This window comes from Manihot esculenta, chromosome 2 (genome assembly GCF_001659605.2).
Source record: "Manihot esculenta cultivar AM560-2 chromosome 2, M.esculenta_v8, whole genome shotgun sequence".
Classification (NCBI taxonomy): domain Eukaryota; kingdom Viridiplantae; phylum Streptophyta; class Magnoliopsida; order Malpighiales; family Euphorbiaceae; genus Manihot; species Manihot esculenta.
The window spans coordinates 316796-341285 of NC_035162.2; the positions used below are offsets into that span (position 1 = coordinate 316796).

The window sequence follows — 24490 nt, forward strand, 5'->3', positions numbered from 1 at the left end:
AATTCAATTCAATTAAATTCTTACAAAACTTTTTATTTCAAAAGAAATGAATATATTTATAAAAAGTAAAATTGTTTCAATAGATTCACATAAACTATCATCTTTTTTCAAAATATAATCTTCAATTTAATTTCTTTTATTCAATAACAATAATTACAATGAAGTAGAATTGTTAAAGTTTGGAACTTAAATCATATTTAATTATATAATAAAGTAACATAAATAATAAATAATTAAACACAAATCAATCTAACCAGTCAAATTTATTAAATTCTTGTATCATATTAATATAATTAAAATATTGAATAATTCCATATAAGTAAATTAATTAAAAATTTTATAATCCATAAAATTTCATAATATGATTTTGAAAATAAAAAACATAAATATTACTAAAACAAAACAATAAAAAACCAAACATACAAACTTAAAACCAAATCAGTTTGTGATTTGATGCCGGGTGCAGCAGGCAATCACGTTCCAGAATTATTCAAACATTTTCAGGAAACAAAATAGTCTTTAGCATCCACCAAGTTTTAAAAGCAGGCCAGAGGCCATTTCCCAAAATCTTTTCAAACATAACCATAAGGATAAATTCTTGCTAAAAGCAAGCAAAGGAAGATGTCCTCTTCTCTTATTCAGGGCATGCTGCCATGGAGGCATTAAGCTCAAAGTTGCAGGTCCAGATCAGGCACATTCTTGTTATCCATTAAGGAAGCTCTTAAAGCATTCCAAAAGCTTTGAGTACTGGACTCTGCCTGATGACCTTGGGGGTTTGCTCCTCCACTAAAGTTCGTTGCATTGAACACTTGTTTTTCCTGAGTTGGTGGAACTTGCATGAACACATTCTGGGTTGCTGGGATCAGATTGTTTGCCTGCTGGGTTAATGGAACTTGTCCTGGTTGCTGCAAGTACACACCCTGGGCTTTTGTAATCTGATTGCTAGCCTGGGTTGATGGAACTGGTGCTGTTTGCTGAAAGAACACACTCTGGGTTGTTGGGATCTGATAATCGCCAGCCTGGGTTGATGGAACTGGTGCTGTTTGCTGCAAGAACACACTCTGGGTTGTTGGGATCTGATTGCCAGCCTGGGTTGATGGAACTAGTGCTGTTTGCTGCAAGAACACACTCTGGGTTGTTGGGATCTGATTCTTAGCCTGTGTTGATAGAACTCGTGCTGGCTGCTGCATGAACACATTCTCGGTTGTTGGGATCAGATTGTTAGCCTGCTGGATTGATGGAACTTGTGCTGTTTGCTGCAAGAACACACTCCGGGTTGCTGGAATCTGATTGCTAGCCTGGGTTGATGGAACTTGTGCTGGTTGCTGGAAGAACACACTCCGGGTTGTTGGTATCTGATTCTTAGCCTGTGTTGGTAGAACTTGTGCTGGTTGCTGCAAGAACACACTCTGGGTTACTGGGCTCTGATTGCTAACCTGGGTTGATGGAACTTGTGTTGGCTGCTGCATGAACACACTCTGGGCTGTTGGGATCTGATTCTTAGCCTCTGTGGATGGAACTTGTGCTGGCTGCTGCATGAACACATTCTGGGTTTTTGGCATCTGATTGTTAGCCTGTGCAGGCAAGACAGGAAGATCACATATAGCCGGCAGACCCCATGTTGCTTCTGATTGTTTCCAGTCCAGTAGGTCTAATGCAGTGGCAGCTGAAGCAGCAGTGCTCATCCCTGCTCCATTCGGAAATCCACTCAAAGAGCTGGAGCTGGCGGCTTTACTAGTACTTGAAAATGTACTAGTTTGATACGGCAAGCTTGTAGGCTGGGAAAGGCTATTTAGCATCCATGAGTGAGAAGCATTGTTGAGTTTAGATGATTGAGCAGGAGGAACATCTTCATGTCCTGTAAGAGGAAAATAAGTACCTGATGGAGCATGGTTAGTTCGATTTTGCATAGCAGCAATTTGCATGAGAGTTGCACATAAGAGGTCTATATTGTCACTAGAGGAAGAAGCACAGGCATCTGTGTTAGTGATTTTGGTAGAACCCTGACCTCCAAGCAAATTGTAATCAATGAGGCCACCATCATTGGTCTGAGGCTTTGCTCCAGTTGAACTGTTGTAAGAAGGGACCACTTCTCTTCCATCAGTAGAGGCCGTCTTTTCTTTGTAGGAGCCAAGAGGGTTAGAAATGGCATTGGAAGGCACTTGACCACCAGTGAGATAAGCAGGATTCTGGTGGGCAGATGGTGAAGGAAGTAGACTGTCAGCAGTACTGCCAAAAGGTGGCACTGGAGTTGAAGTCCAGGAAGGAACATTTGGAGCTTCAATTGGAAGTTTTCCTAGTTTCTTGTTGGCAACAGTTTGAGCTGCTGGTCCCAGATCTTCAACAAACTTCATTAGACTATCAACATATTCAGCACCTGCATTTGAAACCTAGGCATTCATCCGCATAAACAAATCAGCATATGCTTAAGGATAAAAAAGAAAAAATAAATAATGATATAAAATAATCAGATTCTTGTCTCTCTATGAAAAACTTACTTGGACCACAGGTTTTGGAGCATTGTAAACGGTTGAAACCAGCTTCTCACTCTCAGTGCGCGACGAATTCTGAGACAAATATGTCATACGCCTCTCACTTGCAGATTCACTTGATTCCCCATCATCCGTCACTATTGAAATCAAGCAAGAATACATTGTCTTATGAGTTTACTTCATTATAAAACAAATAAAACAACATCCACTTCAAGTCATTGAACTAGTAGCTTGAGAAGCTATAACTCAATAACAATGGCTTGAGAACGGTTTACTTACTTTTTGCAATTGATAAAATGCACCGCTAAAATTATAATCGTATTAAACATAAAAGAAATTATTTATTAAAATATATTATTATATATAGTGGAAGAGATTGATTATTTTATGATCTTACCAGGAATAATGCCGAAACTTGTTTTGCCAATATAAGGCTTGAACTGGGTTAAAGAATGGGTAGTTCTCTTGTGAGATGGATCATTAATGGAAACACCAGCTTTGTATCTAGCACTTCTAGCAGACCTAGAGTGCAAACCTCCAGCAGCTTTCAGTGGTCTCCTAGTACCAGGGCGGCGTCTTGTTCGCGAGTACTCCAATTGAAAGCTTTCAGGTGATGTTCTCAAAGCATGGAAAAGCCTCTGAGCCACTTCATTTATAACTCTAGCCTGAAACAAACAGTGTTCATGTTAACAGACATATATTCCTGAATGAAGCAGCAGGCTTGAAAAACAAATGATCAGCCTACCGCTGTATAATATACTGTTGTCGAAGAATTGAACTTCATTGCATTGCTGCATATGAGAAACACATCACGCTGCACGATAATTCAAGGAAGTTAAAGGTCATTAATGTGAACTTTTTTGCACAACATTAAAGCTGAAAGATTATTCTAGGGAAATGAGAGTTGTACTAATGTTGATTCAGAATTAATGAAGATAATATCCTTAGACTTGGACATAAATACAGACATACATTATGCTTTTATTATTTATTTAGGGGTGAGGAAATGAAATAAACCTCAAATTGTTCCAGACTTGTATACAGCCCTTCTTGAAGTTTAGCCCTCATTGTGCCGAAATCCATTGGCTCTTTAATAATGCTATAATAGCCAACCACCTAGCCAAGGAAGAAAAACAATGAGTTTAAGTAAATTTTTTCATGGTCCTGGAGTTTCAAGTAAAAGCAGTGGCAACCTCTTGAGGATCAACTGGCTGTGCAAAGATTTCTTGGGGGTCTCTCCTATGAGAGAAAAACAAAATTATGTTATTTTTTTTTTTTTTTTGTTATATTAACATCATATACAAAATAGTATTAAAAAAATAGAGTACCTCTGGAGTATGTCAAGGATAAACTCCAATGCCTCTTTGGTTGGCATCCGTTGCAGAGACAGAGACAGCGAATTTTCAGTTTGTTCTTGGACAACAAAGCAAATAAATTACAACTGACAACTCATAAAACAAGATCATATTATGCTTATGTTTTCAACTCACCAGCTTCTGTTGCATTATCTTCAGGTTTTACTTCTTCTCCTTCCTATTTTACAGCTAAATATATGTAAGTATGGTTGAACTATTTAAGCAAAATAATTATAGATAATTAGTTGTAAAAGCCATTATTGAACTTAAGCATTAGTTAGTGGCTAATATAGCTTGATTTAATTAAAAGCAATGATGCATGGGACATGTAATGCTTAATTCCTATTTATGCATCAGAATGACTATAAACATAAATTTATTTAGCGTAGTCAGCAGCTAAAAAGAGCAACAAATATAATACAAGGAAATGAAAAGACCTGTGGAGGAGAGGCAGTAACAGAATGAGTGACGACTGCTTGGAGACTTTTTCGCTTGCGGCCTCTCCTTCTAGCAGCTGCTGCTGGTGGTGGTGATGATGAACTAGCTTTTGTCAGTTTTTGGACAGAGAGTATGCGAGATTTCTCGTCCAGTGCACAGAGTCTAGCACTCTTTCTACTTCCTGATGCTTCTTCCTTCTTCACCATTTTTTTACTTTTCAAAAACTGCAATTGCATTGCATACACAAAGTCAAGTTGTTTAAAAGCCATACTGCTTGGGAATTGGAAATGCTTCACTGTTACTGTTCTACTCATGCGGAATTTAATTAAATTATGGATCCAATTTTATTATTTGATATAACATAAATTCCACATAATTCTTACTTGCTACCATTTTAAATTCATTGATTTTCATTTTCTTATTAAATTGTAGGAGTGTATAGGATCGGCAGATACCCAATCCGATCCAACTCTAATAAGATAAATTTAAATAATTATAATTAGATTTGAAATGGTTCAGAAGATTTAAAAAATAATACCCAGATTTTAATCAATTTGAATATCCACTATTCAAATTCGTTTATATAAATAATTAATTTAATATAAAAATATATTTTATAATAATTTTTATAAATTTTTTTAATATATTTTTATTTAAAAATTAAAATTTAAATATTTTTTAAAAATATTAAATTTTTTAAATAAAAATTATTAATAAAAATATTTTTTATATAAATTATTAATTAAAATATATAAAACTAAACTGTTTGAATTTTATCGGATAATAATGATTCAATTTAGAAGGAATTTAAATAGTTTAAATTAATAAAATTTAGAGGAGGGATTCAAAAAATTTATATTTATTAAAATTAAAAAGTTTTAATTTCTGTTCTTATAAAAAAATTTGTATTTAATAAATTTATAACAGTGGCCAAACATATACATACCCATTAACAATATATTAATAAATATAAAATAAATTTATATGTCTTGAATACTTATGTAATAAAAAAATGATTCAAAATTAGTTTTGTAGAATTTATTTTAAATTTCATTGAATTTAAAAGAGAAAAAATAGTTTTAGTTATAATCAATTTTAAAGAATTGAATTCTAAAAATTGAATTATAGGAATTGAATTATAATTTTTATTCGAATTAAATATATGAAATTTAATTAAATTTTATAAAGTTTTAAAATTAAAATCTCCATCAATTACAAATATTAATTACTCAAGAACTCTTAAATCTAAGAAAAAAACTACAACATTAGTTTCTTACGTTTTGTTTTGTTACTTCATTTGAGCTGATCTTTAACTAAAGCTATATAAACACACACAACACAAAACAATAAACATAAAACACAATTGTTAGAGGATTAACAAAAATTATTATTATTTTTAAATTAAAAATAGAAAAGCAAATGCATGAGCTACACCGTGGGCCCCACTTTTTTCACCTTAGAGAGAGAAACAGTGGCCCTACTCCAAATGGGGCTTATGAGAAGCTTAAACCTCATGAAATGTAAAAAAAATCACTGTGCTTTTCTTATAAAAACGATGAACTAATAGAATCATGTCCTATATAGTACCGATTTGACAAGAAAATCTATTTGTTCTGCAAGATCTCTAGAAGCCAATCTCTCCTTTGAAACTGATTTTTTTTTTTTTAAACCTTAAATTCAAGGTATTTTACCTTACAGAGATATTTTTTGTCATAAAAAAAAATAATAGTACCCATTTTTTTCCATACAGTTAAGAGAGCTTTTTCCAACTAAACTTAATTACAAAAGGGGATAGCAACAATTTCCTTCCCAAACAGAAGCATGACTGTGAAGAGAAAATATATATATATATATATTAAATAATCAAATCAAAGCTTGATCTTAAAGAAAAGGTTTAAAAAAAAGTGTGTATATATATATATTAGAAAAGAGCATATGAGACCAAAGAGATTTGGTCATCCAAAAATATACAACAAACATGACATAAACATCATCTGAGGAAGATAGCCAAAGCAACCACAGAATATAGGGGAAAAACACACACAAGAAAGTCTGCAGTAAACAAACAAAGGCACAAATCTTGTTCAAAGAAATCAAATGAAGACAATTAACCAATTGACTCTCTTACCAACAAGAAGATCAAGATCAAGAAGGTGAATGCAACCTAACACTTCTATGACGGTATGATAGGATTATCTTCCATAACCGGCAAAATCTCCATTCCTTCTCCCCTCTTATGCAGCCCTTTTACCTAATATCATAATATGGAAAGATATCTACAATACATCATCATCTTCATCACTACGGTTATGCATTTAAATTTGAGATTCTGCACACCCTCGTCTGTGATATGGTAAGTGTTATGTGGAATGATCAATTTGACAACTGTACGGTGATTCAGGCGCCAGTAACTTCCTATTTGGTTCGATATGAAATTGTCTAGACATTTGGCAAAATGCCAACGCATAAGGTAATGTCTTTATTGACACGACAAAGTTACCAAGTTAAGCACTAAGCATTTTCCAAAACGGCTACGTTGAATCACTAGTCTAAGACAATTTGGTAAAGAAGTGAAAATCTGTGTGCATGCTTAGCTGATATCGAAGAGCAAATAACAAGTGGAGAAAATGATATGGACGCTCATTGCGTTGTATGCAGACTGCTAAAGCTAGTGCAGCTGCATTCCAAATGAGCAAATACCAACCCCTTATGGCAGCTGCTTCTAATTTGATGCATGGAAGATTATTAAGGAATGTACAACCAAGCATAATAGCATGATATACTGTGAAAGAAACTTGCTCTTATTAAGAAATCAATATATAGTACCATGCACAAAAGCTAAAGTCAGCATATCTGGAATTACTCGCACTCTAGAACGTCTAAAAATCATTTTGTGATACAAAATTTATAAGTTATTAGATATACACTATATAACAATGATGAGAAATAAATTCATCTCATCGGTCTCCAGCGTCATTGGCATCCAACCAAAGGACCAGAAAAAAGACATGGGACATAAAATTTGATCTGAAGTTTTTTTTACGTATGCTATTGATCAAGCTGTGGAGCTTATGTGCATCTCACCATTCTGTTCCAAATTTCTTCTTATGTAGCATTCTGTTGCTTCTTTTCTTCCAAGGTATGATAAATGTTGCCCGTTTGGACTCTGTTCTGGGGATGCAACCCCCTAAAAGGCACCCATCTAGTTTTCCGGTGCCTAGGCTTGCGCACAAAAATAAAAGGCTGAGTCAACACTTATCTTTTTATGGCACCAGGACAGAGGTAAAAGGGTTGATTAGAGAGGAAGATAACACTTACGCCTCCAATTTAATAGCTGCATCAATGGCATCCACGGTATTATTTTGCTGTGCCCATAACTGTGCATATCTTCCTGCCCTGGTCAATAGAACTTCATGGGGTCCCTGCTCAACAACCTTCCCATTCTCCAGAACTATTATCTGAAAAACATGTTTGGACGGAAGAAAAAATGTCAAATGTAATATTGTAGGTACAAGAACAAACAGAAGAAAGATACATGCTGTGGTGAAAAGATGGAAATAAATATATTGTTGAATTGAATGCTGCTTTAAGTTGGAACATCCAACCAAAAACTTGAAAACTAATTGGTGAACAGTCCTACACTATACAGCAAAATTATGTAAGTATTTAAAAACCTTTTTTTTATTATTTCAAATATATTCTTGCAAAACTCAATTTTTCCTAAGATGTAGCTGCCAGCAGGCTTTTGTTCCCAAACCCACGATCACATGTTATGAAAAGAAGGCAAATATCACAATCTTTCCAAAGCAATTTGTGCAACAGAAAAACCAGTAGCAGCAAGATATGCCAATGCCAAATGAAAAATGATGCACTTTGGAAGCATGGAATCTAAAAGTGGGTGAATATATTCTTGTTAACATACATAAATACAGAAGTGAGAGAGAAAAACATTTATGTGGCAATTGACAGAGGACATTAAGACAGATTAGGTAGATTGATTTAAATAAATAGAGAGAGAGAAAGAGAGTTCACTAGTAATGAATTCTGCTTTCTTTTCTGAAGTTTCAAATAATTCTTGTCAATAACACCCTAAAGTCTTTAGTACCTTAAAGATTTAAAAATGCATATATAGTATTTTTGATTAGCCGAGTATATATATTTGGGTACAGAGAATATTTATAAAAAAATATATAATTTATAGAAAAAATCAGTTTTTTTTTCTTTTTTTTTTTTTTATGGTTTTTGAAGGTTCACTTTTTCATAGCATAAGACAGCAATACAAGTGTGGGGGATTTTTAGATCAAGAAAGTTAAGTATGTGGGCTACAATTGTTTGCATCCATCCACTCACGCTTAATGCATCATCAATAGGTGTCTTGAAACTAATTAATCCCATCTGCATCTGGATCAAGAAAAAGAAATAACAGTCGACACAGGAAGAAGAAGCCAAGAACACATGAACTGCACGGGAGAGAAGGACAGCAATGGTACTTGGTGAAAGCTGCCTTACATGGAAGAAACTTTGTCCATATTGCACTAATACAAATTGTGTATGATCTTCTTTTGTCTTTTTAACATTTACAGTTATCTAGATGAGTTAGTATCATATGGATAAGGGGATCCATATAAATGAATGACTCTAGCTAGGAAACTACAAACAATTCCTTTACATTTCTATGTCCTATAAGAGACGTCCACTAGTTTAATGTTTTATGGATGTAAGGGTGCCATGTATAAACTAATTAATGTTTCTATACAAAAACAAATAAATTATGCATTTAACCGAATAAAATAATTTAAGTTTGAATTAATGAAAAATGCTATCAATCATAGCTTGGAAAATAAATGGATAGTGTACATACAAACAGTTAAACTAACCGAATTCAAACTCGATTTATATTAAAAATATTTGAATTTGTCTTAATTCGATTATTATTACTTGAATAAAATTCGAATTTAATTAATCACATATATTTTAATTAATAATTAATCAAATTTTTCTTACTAAAATTTAATTAAATCAAATATTCAAAAATATTTGATCCGTTATTAATTTTATCGTAATGGTGGTATATATTTAACTCAAAAATATTTTTTTTTCACATCAATGGAACTCCATGCTGTATTATTGCATGATATTCGGCAGTGACAAAACTCATTTCCAATCACCTTGCAATATGTCAATATCAACCCAGAGTGGCTAATAGATCAGCTCATTGGGTTGCTGCATGGTTGGATCACAAGCCCACCATCAGCATTAGTGTCTCTATTTTTTGATCAAGATGTTGCTTTCTGTTTTTCATTATTCAAAGCTACTTTTACCCCCCAAAAATAATCTAAATTAATAAGTTTTATATAAATTTTATTATAATTTTACTCCATAAATAGTTTATTCTCCACATTTCATACCCTTAGTATTCATATTTAATAGATGAAGGTAATTAAGAAGATGAAAGACAATTTGTTTGCTAGGTCCTCCAACTTTCCGTGGAGGCGGAAATCATATTCTTAAGATTTTGTTTAATTAAAAATAATTTAATTCGATAAATATTAAATTCGTATCTATTTGATTTAATATTTTTTTTAGACTTTCAGCTTTTTTTATCTTGATAAAGAAGAAATAATTTATTTTTAATTTAATTAAATTATTACTTAAAAAGATATATCAATTTAAATCAAATAAAATCTCATTTCATTCCACACACTTCATCAAGCGTCTAACTAAGCCACAAAAATAAATTCAATCATTAAAGTTTAAACAATTAGCTAGTATATTATCTTAACAGTTGTCAAATTAAAAGTTAGTGATTTAAATATTCTAGGATATCCTCTCATTTATATTAATTTATCATTATATACAAATATATTTATGTAAAATTGTGGTAATATATATAATTCCTAACCAGGCGGATTTTCTAAATACATCATGTTTTAATTATTCCAAGTTTGACACCGTACATGCATATTTAACAAAGATCATTGATTTATAATTGTAGAATGCAGGATTAGGGAAGGCTATTTCAAAATAGAAGATACTGAATTCTTGTTGGTGAAGATCGAGTCTTGCATTCTTGAAAGTGCCTTCTCAAACTGGCTCCATTTCTGCTCCAAATTACCTATGTACCCAACAGACATCCTGATGAGGCCAGGTGAGATTCCTGCTAACTCTTTTTCTTTTGCACTCATTTCGCTACTGGTACTACTACCAGAGACTGACATTAAAGTCTCATAATAACCCAAGCTCACTGCCATGAATCCAAATTGGGTGAAGTTCTGCAGGTGGTGCATCAACTTGTTAGCCCTTTCCTCCTTCTCCATGTCAAGGCAGAGAAGTGCACCAAACCCATATTCCTTATTAGCCATAGATTTCAGGAGCTCATGCTGCGGGTGCTCTTCAAGACCTGGATATATGACTTTGAGGCCTAGTTTCTTCATTCTGGTTGCAAATTCCATTGCTCGGTGGCAATGTTCCTTCATTCTGAGACCCAAATGAGGAATCCTCCCTGATAACTCAAAAGCCACCTTGGCATTCATTGTAGGTCCAAGAAGCATCAAAGTCCCTTGATGAAGGTCCATCATAGAGTTCACAAGGTTGGCCGGCCCACAAACAGCACCTTCCAATTCCATTTTAATTAATAAACAATCATTTTTGTAAAAAAAAATCAATGAAATAAATCATCAATTTTGCACGCTCGCACAAAAGAAAACAGGACACCACAGAACAAAACAAGGACACATTACTGATTTCTCTAAAGAAAAAACAAAAGAAAACATCAAACTAAGATCTCGTGGAAGAAACTAAAGCCACATGAGTGACTGTGCATCCGTTTAGGCGTTTAGGGATATAAAACGGATAGAGTAGTAGATAAAACGGATAGAGTAGTAGATAAAATATTAGTCAAAGTTACCGATTCAATTTATATTAATAATATTTTAATTTATTTTAAGTTTAATTTAAAAATTATATTAATAATATCTAAACTCATTTAAAATCCAACTAAAAATTAATCTAAACTATTTAAATTCATTTTAAATTTCATATTATTCAAAAAAAATTAAATTTATTTAGTCTTATATATTTTAATTAATAATTTATATAAAAAATATTTTTTATTAATAATTTTTATTTAAAAAATTTAATATTTCTATAAAATATTTAAATTTTAGTTTTTAAAAGAAAATATATAAAAAAATTATTAATATTATTATAAAATGTATATTTTTATATTAAACTAATTATTTATTTAAATAAATTTAAAATATTAATATTTATTATTTTTAAAATTCAATTATAACTATCCAAATTCATATTAAAATTCGATTAAATTGAATATCCGAAATACTCGATCTATCATCATTCTCTTACCCACATTCAAACTTATATTAAAATTCGATCAAATTGAATACCTAAAATGCCTGACCCATCATCATTCTCGTACCCGTCTGTGCCTAACTAAAAACAAGTGAAGTTAAAATAATGGTAATTAGTGGGGGCGTTGCTCTCAACTTCACCTTGCAAAGTTCAAAAGGAAAAGGTTCACCCACAAATCCCATTTCAACAATCTACATTCAATATGAACCCAAAAAACTTCCGCTCTGGCTGTGTCTCTTATCCTTGTATTTATTATATTATTACACAAATCAATGTCCTTAAGTTTCCCTAATTAAAGGTAATTTATAGAGTAATTGAGATATCACTTCATCAAAATCAAATATATACCTGCAATTATATCAGCTCCACCACTGATAAACTTGGAAATACTATGCACAACCACATCAGCCCCTAAACGTGCTGGAGACAGAACCACGGGTGCAAATGTGTTGTCCACAACCACCACGACACCTTTTTTATGGGCTATTCTGCTGAGTTCAGGTATGTTAGCTACGATGAGAGTAGGGTTCGACATGGACTCAAAGTATAACACCTTGGTCTTGCCTTCAATTATGGCATTTTTCACCATATCTATATCTCCAATTTCAACGAACGTTGTCGTTATGTTGCATGTCCTTGGTAAGAAATGGCTCAATAGTGCGTGAGTCCCACCATATAGATTCCTCGGAGCAACCACGTGTCCTCCATTGCTGCAAAGTTGTAATAACACCGAAGATATGGCAGACATACCTGTCCAAATATCAACCTTTCAGTTCTTATGATCTGATAACTTCTAAATTAAACTGAAAGAAATTATTAATGAGGTTTAATTTACCACTAGCAGTGCAATAAGCGGCCTCTGTTCCTTCGAGAGCAGCCATCTGGCGGCCAAGATTCAAAACAGTGGGGTTAAAGTGACGACTATAGATGAAGAAATCCCGATCAGGGCCGAGCTCGCCAGAGAACATGCGGCCCATAGTCTCAGGCTCCATGACAGTGAAGGTGGCGGAGGCCTCGATAGACATGTTAACGCCTCCATGTTCACCGAACTCATGGCGTGTGGCTGCTAATGCAGCAAGGGGATCATCACTGTAGGGGACGTCAGAAGACAAGTGCGAAGATTTCTTGGCAAGAAAAATGTCGTCCCCCTCAAAGTCATCCTGGCTGGGTCTCTTCTTCCCAGTTAAAAGAAAAGCATGGGATTTGCTGTCAGCCATAGCAAAGTACAAACAAGATTGTGATTATGTAATGATAAAAGAGAAAGGAATAGCAAATGATGAGAAAGAAACGTAAAATAAAGGAAGGAGATGGAGATGGAGATGGCGATTGGGATTGGGTGGGGCTCAACCTGGAATGAATGGGTATATACAAAGGAGAGACAATTATATATATGTCTTTTGGAATAGCTAAATAAAGTAGAATGAATCTGGACGTTTCCTGCACTTAGTATTCATATTTAATTGGGATGAAGAAAATGAAAATGACGGAATACGATTTGGATTTCTCGCCAAGTCCTCGCAGCGGCGGCCCGGCTCCAGTTTGGACGTAAATTAATTATACATTCTGCCATATCTTACCAAAGTTTCAAACTAATTAGAATTTAAATAATTTATTTATTTATTATCTTAACAATTACAACATTAATAGAGTTGGTGATTTAAATATTCTAGATACCCTTTTATGCTTATGCATTTTTCCTAATTTAACATTATATTACATTTTTTCATCTATCTTAAAATATTATCTTTTGTTACAAAATAGTTAAAATGTAAATAGATAATTATAACCTTAATTTATTTTATTTTATTTTATTTTTAACATAATTTTTTATTAATTATTTATTTTTAAAAATAAGAATTCAAGCTATATGTTAGTATTTAATATAGCTTTACATATATCTCCATTTTATATTAAAAATTTATTTTTAAATAAAATAATTATTTTAATTAATAAAATTTTAATATTAATTTCTTTAAATAAGAAAATTCACTAATGATGTGTTAGCATGATTATAAGAGATTCTGTAGTTATGCCAAATAAATCTCATATAATTATGAAAAAATAAAAAAATTTATAATTATGTGAAATAAATCTTTTATAATTATGAAAAAATAAAAGATAATTATTATAATTATGCTAAATAAATATCCTAAAATCATGGTAATAGGGTGAATTTATTCTATTTTATGAATTTAGTATTTAATGAAGTTATTTATATACCAAATAATCATAAATTATTTATAATACACGCACATGCAAGGCTCCAAACAGAGAGGTCCAAATTAGAAAAGTCTTGTTGCATTTGGTAAAGACCTCCAAATAGAAGGGAACTCTATGGTATAACACGTGTGCACAGACAGACAGATGTACACAGCATTAGTACGAACTTGGTCCTAAAATGGGACACATACAACGTTCTACATCATGTAGCTGAAGGGAAGTGAGACTTTGTTGGTCTGATATGGGGGAAATGATTTACTTTTCAAAATTTTGTGTAAACTTTAAAAATTGTTTGCTATTGATATCTTTTTAAAAACATAACTACTTAAATTATATAAAGCGGCAGATTTGATTAAAAACAAAGCTTTAATTAAGGTTTTTAAAAAAATATTAATTATTTTTATTTATTTTATTTTTTATATATATTAAAAAATATATATAATTTTTTAATTATATTCATTTTAAATATATTAAATTTTATTAAAAATTTTAAAAAATTTCTTAAAAATAAAATAAAAGTAAATAAAATTATAATATTTAATTTATATTATTATAATCTAAAAATAATAATAATTTTCAAATAATTAAAAAAATATGAATAAAAATTATAAAATAAAAGAGAATATTATTTTTTTAAATTTATTTATCTATTTATAAAATAAAATTTGTCACGCGTTTCATTATTATTTATCATTTTCTGTAAGGACCATCTACATGGAATCTTGTTGTACTATGGGAACGTATTAATGGCAAGAGAGAATGACTTTGGCACTTACGAAGTATAAAATTTACAGATACGTAGGATCCATTGTCCCGAAAGGGGTTTAAAATATGTTGGGTCCATTCTCGTCCAGGGATCACAAAATATAGGGGAGAGAGTGAAGAGAGAGCAGAGAAAAAAAGGAACAGGAAGATGAAGAATCAGCACAGTCGAGCACCACCGGTTTCAGACTTAGTCTTCGCTGTTTTTGTTTGAATTTTATTTTTTGGTTTTGACCTTTTCTTGTTTTTTTTCAGGAGATAAGAGTTAGTTTTTGATTTGTTATCGTACTCTTTGAAATCCTTCGTCGTGAATGGATAGGTTAACGGTTTTTTTTTTTTCTTCTTTTTTGTATGTTATTCTGTTGTTTGTTTTGTGTGTTTTTAGATTCTTCGGACCGATTTTGTGAGAGATTTACTGTTTGTTGGATCTGTTTCACTGGGGCTTTGACTTGTGATTGCAGTGTGGAGTGGAGGATAGCTCTTTCTCCAATTGATGCTTGCAGTGACAGATCAAGAGACGGCAGTTGCGATGAACGTCAGTGGGTTTCACCATTTGCCTTTCAGGTTGGGCTATGGGCTTGGTGGTTTGTGGTTTTGGTTTGGGGATTTGTTTCCTGAGCTATGAGTTGGAGTTTTTGTTCACGGATTCTGGACTTTTATATACTTTTAGTTTACAGGACGTTTTAATGCAACACATGTATTGTTAAAAAATAAAAATAAAGATATGCATAAAAAAAATTATAATTTTAAATTGCGTGAAATATAAATAAAATTATTATTTTTAAATGAAAGGATATATATTGTCTAATTATCAATAGAATGTGATTTTGATTTGTGTTTGAACTTTAGTTATAAAGATAAGGATGCCAACCATTTCAAAAAAAAGATAAGGATGCCAAATCTGTAATAGAAATTGATTTTTCTTACCATATACGCAGCCAAACGCATTACGCAAGTGACATTAGGAGTCCAAGGAATTGGAAGAAATGGAAACCTTCCAACTTTCTCTTCTTATTAATTCACCAAATTCTATGTATTTAAAAACATCTAAAACGAAATAAAAATAAAATGAATATTACCCAATTAATTTTTATATATAATTTATTCAGAAAGAAGGAATTTTCTTAAAAATTAATTAGAGAATCTAAAAAGAAAAACTTTTTGTCTATTTTATTTTATGAGTAAAAAAAATGGAAATTTAAAAAGTTTTTAAAATTTAGATTAAAAAGTCACATATTCCATGAATACGAATACAGACTCTTAAAATTTTAAGAACTTCTCACAGTTAAAATATATATATATATATATGGGGGCAATAGTAATAAAATAATTAGTTTTCTCCTGTAATTATGTCATAATTATTATTAAATATATTATTTAAGTGATAATTTACACATAATGTCATAATTATTAATAATTATTTTTTAGTATATTATATAAATAATAATTTACACGTAAGCCCTTAAGTGATGTCCAAACTCACAATTTAGTTTTTTACTAAAGTTTTGGTAATAAAAAAATTATAAATATTAATTTAATGTAAGAAATTGGTAACTTTGTTAATAACTCAAAAACTACATATGGATCATATGCCATACCTATCGCCAAATTGAGATTGAGAAGACAGGTGCTATCATTTCCACCCAACTGTCTTAATGGAGTTTAATTTTATGGTAACACGAATATTTTTATTTACATAGCACATGACACCCACTCCTACCGTCTCCTTTCAAATCCTTTCACCATCACCTTATTGGGACGGAATAAATGAATCAATAGTCGAACTTCACTTCTACCATGCGCTTTTAATTTCACGAATTAAGTTGAGTCTTATTAATAATTTAAAATTTGAACTTCACTTCTACCATGCAGTCTTAATTTCACGAATTAAGTTCTGTCTTATTAATAACTTAAAATTTGAGTAGTTGAGCGATTGTGACAACGGAAATTTGATTGTGAAAAAAAGATTGTTGAATAAATACAAAAGAAAATGACGATAGAAAAAAAAAATATTGCTTAAGAAAATGCTCTACAAGACTTCACTATCTCTCTATGTATCTCTCTTATCTCTCTTGTGTCTCTCTTTCTTATGCCTATAAATGAATCCCTAGGTAGATATTTATAGGCATTCTACCTGCTCAACATGTGGTGGAGATACATTATCTAATGTATGACTATAAATCTCCATCTAGAATTTTTAAGGACTAAATTATAATTTTTCATCCTAAGGAGAATTCCAAATATGGTGTCAAGATGCCCGTGGGACCCACTTAGCAGGAGTGAACCTGCTGCCCAACAGATGTTTGGAAGCTTCTGGGCTAGTCTAGCTGCTTGCTGGCTATCTTGGGCGAAATTGGCCAATTCTGGAACCTCCAGCGGCCAATCAGGCTTCTTTGGCGAGTTCCCACGTGCCCCAGGCGCTTTTGAAAGTTTTGCGCGCCCTGCCCGCAGATTCGAACCTCGTCTGATGCAGCTTTGTAGGCCAACCAGCGTTTGCCCCGCAGCTTCCCTCGCACGCGCCAGCTTGCGCTCCCTGCGCGCATGCCTTGTGCCCTCCGCAGCACTCCTGTGTATCCCGTAGGCCCAGCTGGCACAAGCCCTTTTCGGTAGACCTACCAGTGCCTGCCAACTGCCTACATGCCACTATTGCCACATTTCTTTGCAAATCTTTTTTTAATTTTTGGGAGAGATGGGAAGAGCCGTGACATTCTCCCCCAACTATTCCCGCGACGCCCTCGTCGCGTCTCCAACACAATGTCGCACTTTCGATCTCCATGGTCTACTCATCCATGGTGCAAATGGAGAATGTACCCTAGACTTTGCCTTCCTTGGAGAATCAGCAATAACTCTTTGACTATCCACGCAAGTCTTCACATACCACTTGACATCCATCACTATGTGATACCAATAAAACTCACGTCCAAGTATCGCCATCATCTTTCTCACACTTGGATGGTCACCATATATGAAGTCATGACACCACTCATGACTTCCTCATGAAGATTGCCCTATCTAGGTACAAAGATGCTGCCATATCTCGTTCTAATGAGCCCATCATCAAACACAAACTTCCTTGTCACACCATCACGAGCTAGCTTCACCAATTGTTTGGCTTGCACATCACGCATCATCGCCTCCTTGATGTGCCTCAACAAGGAAGACTTTGGACCCATCGCGTTGAAAACCATCATCTTCTTCCTCAGCTCAACACACTCCACCCTTCTTCTAGGTGGCATTGTCTCCTCGGACAGCTCCTTTGGACTTATCACTTGAAGAGAGAGTGTGCTAGTGGCACCCTTTCCTCTTGCCAAATTTACGGCCTTCAAAGAACTTCCTTTAGCTAAGCATATGTCATTAGCATAGGAGAGAAGAATTGCCTTTATCTTATCCATAAAATCCATACCTAGCACACATGAGTGATCATCCAAATCAATAATGTAAAAGTCTAAAGTTTTAGTCCACTCACCAATCTTCACTTAGACATTTCTCGCAACTCCATATGTCGGGATTGGATGAGAATTGATAGCTTTCAACCAACCCTCCTCACTAACAAAGGGAACTCTTCTTGACCACTTCGAGCGTCAGGAAATTGTGCGAAGCTCCAGTGTCCACCAAAGTATGAATGGACTGACCCTTTACCTTCATAGGTGCAAATAAACATCCCTTGTGCTCATTCACCACCTCTTTCGGCTTCACATTAATGGCAGCGAATTGTAGGGCACCCATACTCGCACTCTCTCCTTTTTGCATGCTCACTTCCTTCTCCATTACCAAAGTAGACAAGGCCTTGTGCTTTGGACACTCTCTCACAGAATGTGGTCCATCGCACAAGAAGCACTTCAGTAGAGGCTTCTCCTTTTCACCCTCGGGCTTCTTCCATCCATTGGACATCCCTTCCTTAGGTCTCCATGATCTCGGACTTCTGTAACAACCCCAAAATGGACCGTCACCGGCGCTAGAATTCAGGTCGGCTTAAGGCCGCCAGAACCCGTAGCAAGCCTACTATACTCTCTATGTACCTGTAAAACTCATACATGATCATACATTTTTTGTGAAAATAAAAACTCTTTTCTGAACCAAGGCTTAACCTGTGCATGCACTATCTCTGTACTCTGTACTCATGTACTCTGTACTCTGTACTCTGTACCCCTGACTAGAGCTTACTCTAGATGGGTTAACTCATACCTGTTAAGCCTGGTTTTCACATACAGGAAAACATATACATACATAGATCATGTATAAAACATACATCACTAGGTCAAGCACATGTCTAACTGTATACACAACTCGTACATTTCTTTAATATTACATGTCCACTCTAAGCTATTACAAATCTCTTTACTCTTCCTGTACTCTGCTGGACTGTCCCTGTACACTGTACACTGAACCTGCAAAACTGGGGTTAAGGGAGTGGGATGAGCTCTATAGCCCAGTGAGTAGAACAGTAAAACATCTCAGTAAAATATGATCTCATGAAATGCACCATAGCACAAACAAGCCACATCAAGAGTAAACCTGTCACCACATAGTCCCAGTAACTCTGTGCCAGGGCGTAGAATCGAGCACCTGGTCTTCCTGTCATATATGTATATGTGTATATAACACCTCTGTACTTACCATTGCCAGGGCGTAGTCAAAGGCTCCTGGACTTTGCTATACCTGCCAGAGCGTAGTCAAAGGCTCCTGGACTTCTCTATACCTGCCAGGGCGTAGTCAAAGGCTCCTGGACTTCCTGTCTGAGACTATTGGATCATTCAGCCCTGTCTGAGACTATTGGATCATTCAGCATTTACTCACAGCACCAAATAACGATGCAATGCAACATAGTCGTGGATACTAATGCAATCAACCTATGGCATAATCATGATGCATGAGATATGCTAAAACATTCCATTGTGCAAGTAAAAGAGTTAAGTTTAGTTCCACTCACCTCGGGCTAACTGGACTGACTCTGCAGGCTCTGGAGCAGAACTCACTGCTGCTCTCTCTGGTTCCTCTGGTCTGTACCTATACAGATAGACTGAAATGAGGGACCAAATTAGCTTATGACCACTTCTATTAAACTCCCCAAGAATCCCCTTAAACTCACTATAACATCCATGCAAAGCATGCAAAGGAAAGCTGGACAGAACACTTTCGGCGGCAGGTTCGGTGGCTGAAAGTCCTCTCCAGAGACGAAACTCAAGCACCTTCGGCGGCCGAACTTCCACTTTCGGCTGCCGAACCCTTTCGGGGGCAAGCTTCGGAGGCCAAAAGGCACTCCAGAGACGAAAGTCTCAAACCTTCGGCGGCACCTTCGGCGACCGAACTTCCCTCCAGAGCCGAAAGTCCAAAAGCTCGGGGGCAAGCTTGGGCAGCCGAAGCCACCTCCTCACACTTCTTCAGGGGTTCGGCGGCCGAATGTACCTTCGGCTGCCGAACCTGAGTTCATCAGCAGGGCAGAAACTTGCCCTGCCTCTCGCCAAATGCACCAAACTCCCCTCCAACTTCACACCACACTTCCTCAACTTGCATACACTCATGTATATGCTCAAAGGGGTCAAAACTACCTTAAAACCCCAAAAACACAACACAAACAACACAAACACAAGCTCTATGCACAAAATCTTCAAAACCTTACACAAAACCCTATCCATGCACCTCTCTCTCTAAACCCCATAAAACCTTCAGAAAACATACAAACAAGCTCAGGATCTTCACTTACCTTGTGAAAACAAGTAGATGAATGATCCTCACGTGGAGTTTTGGAGCAACTCTCCTTCAAACTCTCCAAACTTCACAACTTTGAGTTTTTAGCTTAAAACCTTCAAAAGATCATAAAAACTAATCAAATCTTTGCATGATTTAATGAAAACATGAAGAAATACTCACAAAGGACAGAGTTTCACCTCAGCAAGTGAAAGAAACGGTGCTCTACCGCTTGAACCGACTGAGGGCCATTTATAGGTGGCTGGCCAGACCACCTTCGGCGGCCACACGTGAAACCGAAAGCCATGCATGTTCGGCGGCCGAACCTCAACTTCGGCGGCCGAACCTGGCTTTTCTGCCTTGGTTCATTTCACTCAAAAACTCATTTCCTTATGTTTAAAACGTAATGAACATCTCAAAACATGTGAGAAAAACAGAAATCAAACCCTACGAGAGACCTTCGACATCAGAACCTCCATCGGAATGTAGAATTCCGATGCCGGACTCGAGCCGGGTGTTACATTCTCCCCCCCTTAAGACCATTCGTCCTCGAATGATCCTAAAACAAACAATGAACACATAAAAAAGAGGAAACTAACCTCAAAACAAATATGGATACTGCTGGAGCATAGACTCCCGCGTCTCCCAGGTGCACTCTTCTAGATTATGGTGGTTCCACAGGACTTTTACCATCAGAATCTCCTTGTTCCTTAGCTGTCTGATCTGTGTGTCCAAAATCCGCACTGGCTGCTCTATATAGGTGAGATCTGTATGAATCTCCACCTCAGGCTCACTCAGAACCTGATTCGGATCTGACACAAACTGCCGTAGCACAGAAACATGAAAGACCGGGTGAATCCTCTCCATAGAAGCAGGTAAATCCAGCTTATACGACACATTTCCGATCCTCTGCAACACCTCAAAGGGTCCAATGTACCGTGGAGCTAATTTACCCTTCTTCCCAAAACGAACCACTCCTTTCATTGGAGACACTTTCAGCAATACCCAATTACCCCTGCTTTCTGCGAACGTCTGCATAACTTTTCTGTCTACTCTGTGCTGTTCTGATTCTCTCTCTGATCATGGGCACCACTCTACTGGTAATTTCTACTAACTCTGGCCCTGCAAGAGCCCTCTCTCCTATCTCTTCCCAGCAAACAGGGGATCTGCACTTCCTCCCATACAAAGCTTCATAAGGAGCCATCCCAATGCTAGCATGATGGCTGTTATTGTAAGCAAACTCTACCAAAGGTAGATGCTGCCTCCAAGAACCGCCAAAGTCTAATACACATAGTCGAAGCATATCTTCTATGGTCTGGATGGTCCTTTCTGACTGTCCATCAGTCTGTGGGTGGAAAGCAGTGCTAAAATCCAATCTCGTGCCCATCGCACTCTGCAGACTCCGCCAAAAGCGGGAGGTAAACTGAGGTCCTCTGTCTGAAACTATAGACACTGGAACTCCATGTAATCTCACTATCTCATCCAGATAGACCTGTGCCAACTTATCCACAGAATAGTTACTCCGTACTGGAAGAAAATGAGCAGATTTCGTGAGTCTGTCCACAATCACCCATATAGAGTCTATCCTGTTGGACGTAGCTGGTAAACCCACTACAAAATCCATGGCTATTTTCTCCCATTTCCACTCTGGAATCGGTAATGGGTTAAGCATTCCGGTTGGTTTCTGATGCTCTAGTTTCACCCGTTGACACACCTCACAGGCTGTCACAAACTGCGCCACTTCTTTCTTCATGGCTGGCCACCAATAAACCTTTTTCAGGTCCTGGTACATCTTGGTGGCTCCTGGGTGAACACTATACCTCGCATTATGAGCTTCCCTCATAATGTCTTCCTTCACACTGCCCCTATCTGGTACACAAAGTCGACTCCCATAGCGAAGGATCCCTTTGCTATCAAATCTGAACTCTGCTGTAATACCCGGCTAGACTCCGGTATCGGAATTCCTACCGTCCGGTGGAATCTCGGATGTCGGAAGCCTCTAGTAGGGTAGAAACATGTTTTCATAAAATGTTTTAAAGTATTTCATGGTTTTAAGTATAAAAATTAAATGAGTTTTTGCATGAAAAGTCTTTGGAGGAAAACCCAGGTTCGGCCGCCGAAAGTCAAGTTCGGCCGCCGAACATGCATGCGTTTTGGAGGCACGTTAGGCCCCCGAAAGCATGAGTGAGGGAAGTTCAGGTTCGGCCGCCAAAACCCAAGTTCGGCCGCCGAACATGGCATGCTTGCGGAAGCGCTTTCGGCCCCCGAACGTGGCCTGGCCAGCCACCTATAAAAGGGTCACTTAGCCGAAATGGGCGAGCTTTCTCCCATTTTCGGCCACAGCTAGCTTCCGACCTCCCTCTTCCAAATCTAGTGTTTTTCCTTCAAATCCCCACCATTTTTCTTGAGTTTTAAGCTTGCATTGAAGGTTTTGAACTTTTGAAACAAGTTTTGGAGCTTTGGGAACTCAGGAGCTCATTTTCTTGGATCTCCAAGTTTAGGTCGTCTCTCTCTCGATCTTCAAGAGGTAAGAGCCGATCTTAAGCTCAATGCATATTTTAAGTAAGTTTTAAGTGATTTTATGGGGTAGAATGGCATGTATATGGTTGTATGAGTTTTTAAGCAAATGTTAGGTTTTATGTGATTTTGAACAATGTGGCATGTTTGAGTATGCTTGAAGTGTTGTAGTTGGGGTATTTGTTTGTTTGAGGCCCCTAGGAACTTGTATGCATGTTTTGGTTAAGTTTATGCATGATTTGAGTGTTGGGAGGTGAATGTGCATAAAGGAACCGAGTTTCTGCCCTTTGGCAGAAACCAGGTTCGGCAGCCGAAGGAACTTTCGGCCGCCGAACATGGTTGGTGAGGCAGGCCTTTCGGCTGCCGAAGTTGCCCCCGAAAGGAGACTTTCGTCTCTGTCTGGGACTTTCGGCCGCCGAAGGTGCCGCCGAACATGCATGAGTTTCGTCTCTGTCTGGGAGTTTCGGCCGCCGAAGGTGCCGCCGAACCTGCCTGACTTTCGGCTCTGGAGGGACTTTCGGCCGCCGAAGCTGCCGCCGAAAGTGCCCTGTTCAGCCATTTCTTGCATGTTTTTCTATGATTGTTTCTTGATGTTTTAGGGGGTTTTTGGGGAGTATGTAAAGTTATGTTTATGTACGTTTGGTCCCTCATTGGAGTCCACCTGTGTAGGTTCGGACCCGAGGAACCGAGGACCCCACCAGTGAGCCAGCTGCTACAGAGTTTGTCAGAGCTAGCCAGAGGTGAGTGGAATAAACCTTAAGTTTTAAATTAAATGAATTATGAATTTTGAGCATGATCCATGCATCATGAATGCCATGAGATATAGTAGGTTGTTTGCATTAGTATTCACGAATATGTTGCATTGCATTTATGATGTTGATGTGGATTGGTTATTGGATGACCCTTTAGTCCTCATATGGCATGATGATGCTACGACATGATACGGTATGGAAGTCCAGGTTGTACCCATTCTACGTCCCTGGCACGATGTAAGAGAAAGTCCAGGTTGTACCCATTCTACGTCCCTGGCACAGTTGGACTGTATGATATGTTATGTTAAGGGAAAGACCGGTTGTACCCATTCTACGTCCCGGCACAGTTGGACTATGTAGAGGACTATTGGTGACAATACCATCCGAGATGTGATTTGTTGTGATGTGTTGCATTCCACGAAAGCATGAAATTTTAATATATTGTTTTCTACTATTCTGCTCACTGGGCTTGTTAGCTCACCCCTCTCCCCTAACCCCAGATGTGCAGGTACAGGGTAGACCAGACGGTTAGCCAGAGTTTTGAAGTATATCTATGTAATAGTTAGATGGTGGACATGACAATTGTATTATGATGTAATGTAGGAGATTTCAGTATGTTATGTAATGAGGTATATTGAGGTTATAGATGTGCTTGACCCTATGAGTATTGTAATCCCTTGTTGATGCATGATCTTAGATATTTGATGATACAGATGTTAGCCAACTCATCTCATGTTGTATCGCCCATTAGGGCATTGTTGAGATCCCACAGAGGGATCATGATTATGATCATGACTATGTTCATGTATGTTCAGGTTGAGTTGGATGATGATAGAAAAGTTTAAAATTTTATGCATGTTGTTGATCATGTATGGGATTATACAGGTTTACAGGT

At 36.2% G+C, this 24490-nt stretch overlaps 2 protein-coding genes and 1 long non-coding RNA gene across 3 annotated transcripts; 1 reads left to right on the forward strand and 2 right to left on the reverse strand.

The window, feature by feature from the left end:
* Positions 1-668: 668 nt before the first annotated feature.
* LOC110609846 (flocculation protein FLO11) lies at positions 669-4599 on the reverse strand. The gene is made up of 9 exons (XM_021749669.1): positions 4285-4599; positions 3983-4025; positions 3821-3905; positions 3686-3731; positions 3510-3608; positions 3238-3306; positions 2890-3157; positions 2499-2629; positions 669-2390 (listed from the first exon to the last, which is right to left on the reverse strand). The coding sequence occupies exons 1-9, from the start codon at positions 4597-4599 to the stop codon at positions 669-671; spliced, it is 2778 nt and encodes a 925-aa protein (XP_021605361.1).
* Positions 4600-10195: 5596 nt separating this feature from the next.
* Positions 10196-13008, reverse strand: LOC110607553 (methionine gamma-lyase). The gene is made up of 3 exons (XM_021746691.2): positions 12492-13008; positions 12005-12406; positions 10196-10898 (listed from the first exon to the last, which is right to left on the reverse strand). The coding sequence occupies exons 1-3, from the start codon at positions 12871-12873 to the stop codon at positions 10300-10302; spliced, it is 1383 nt and encodes a 460-aa protein (XP_021602383.1). The 5' UTR covers positions 12874-13008; the 3' UTR covers positions 10196-10299.
* Positions 13009-14585: 1577 nt separating this feature from the next.
* On the forward strand, positions 14586-15380 carry LOC110609788. Its single transcript, XR_002487082.2, has 2 exons — positions 14586-14957; positions 15100-15380. It is a non-coding gene; the product is annotated as an uncharacterized LOC110609788 (long non-coding RNA).
* The last annotated feature ends 9110 nt before the right edge of the window (positions 15381-24490 follow it).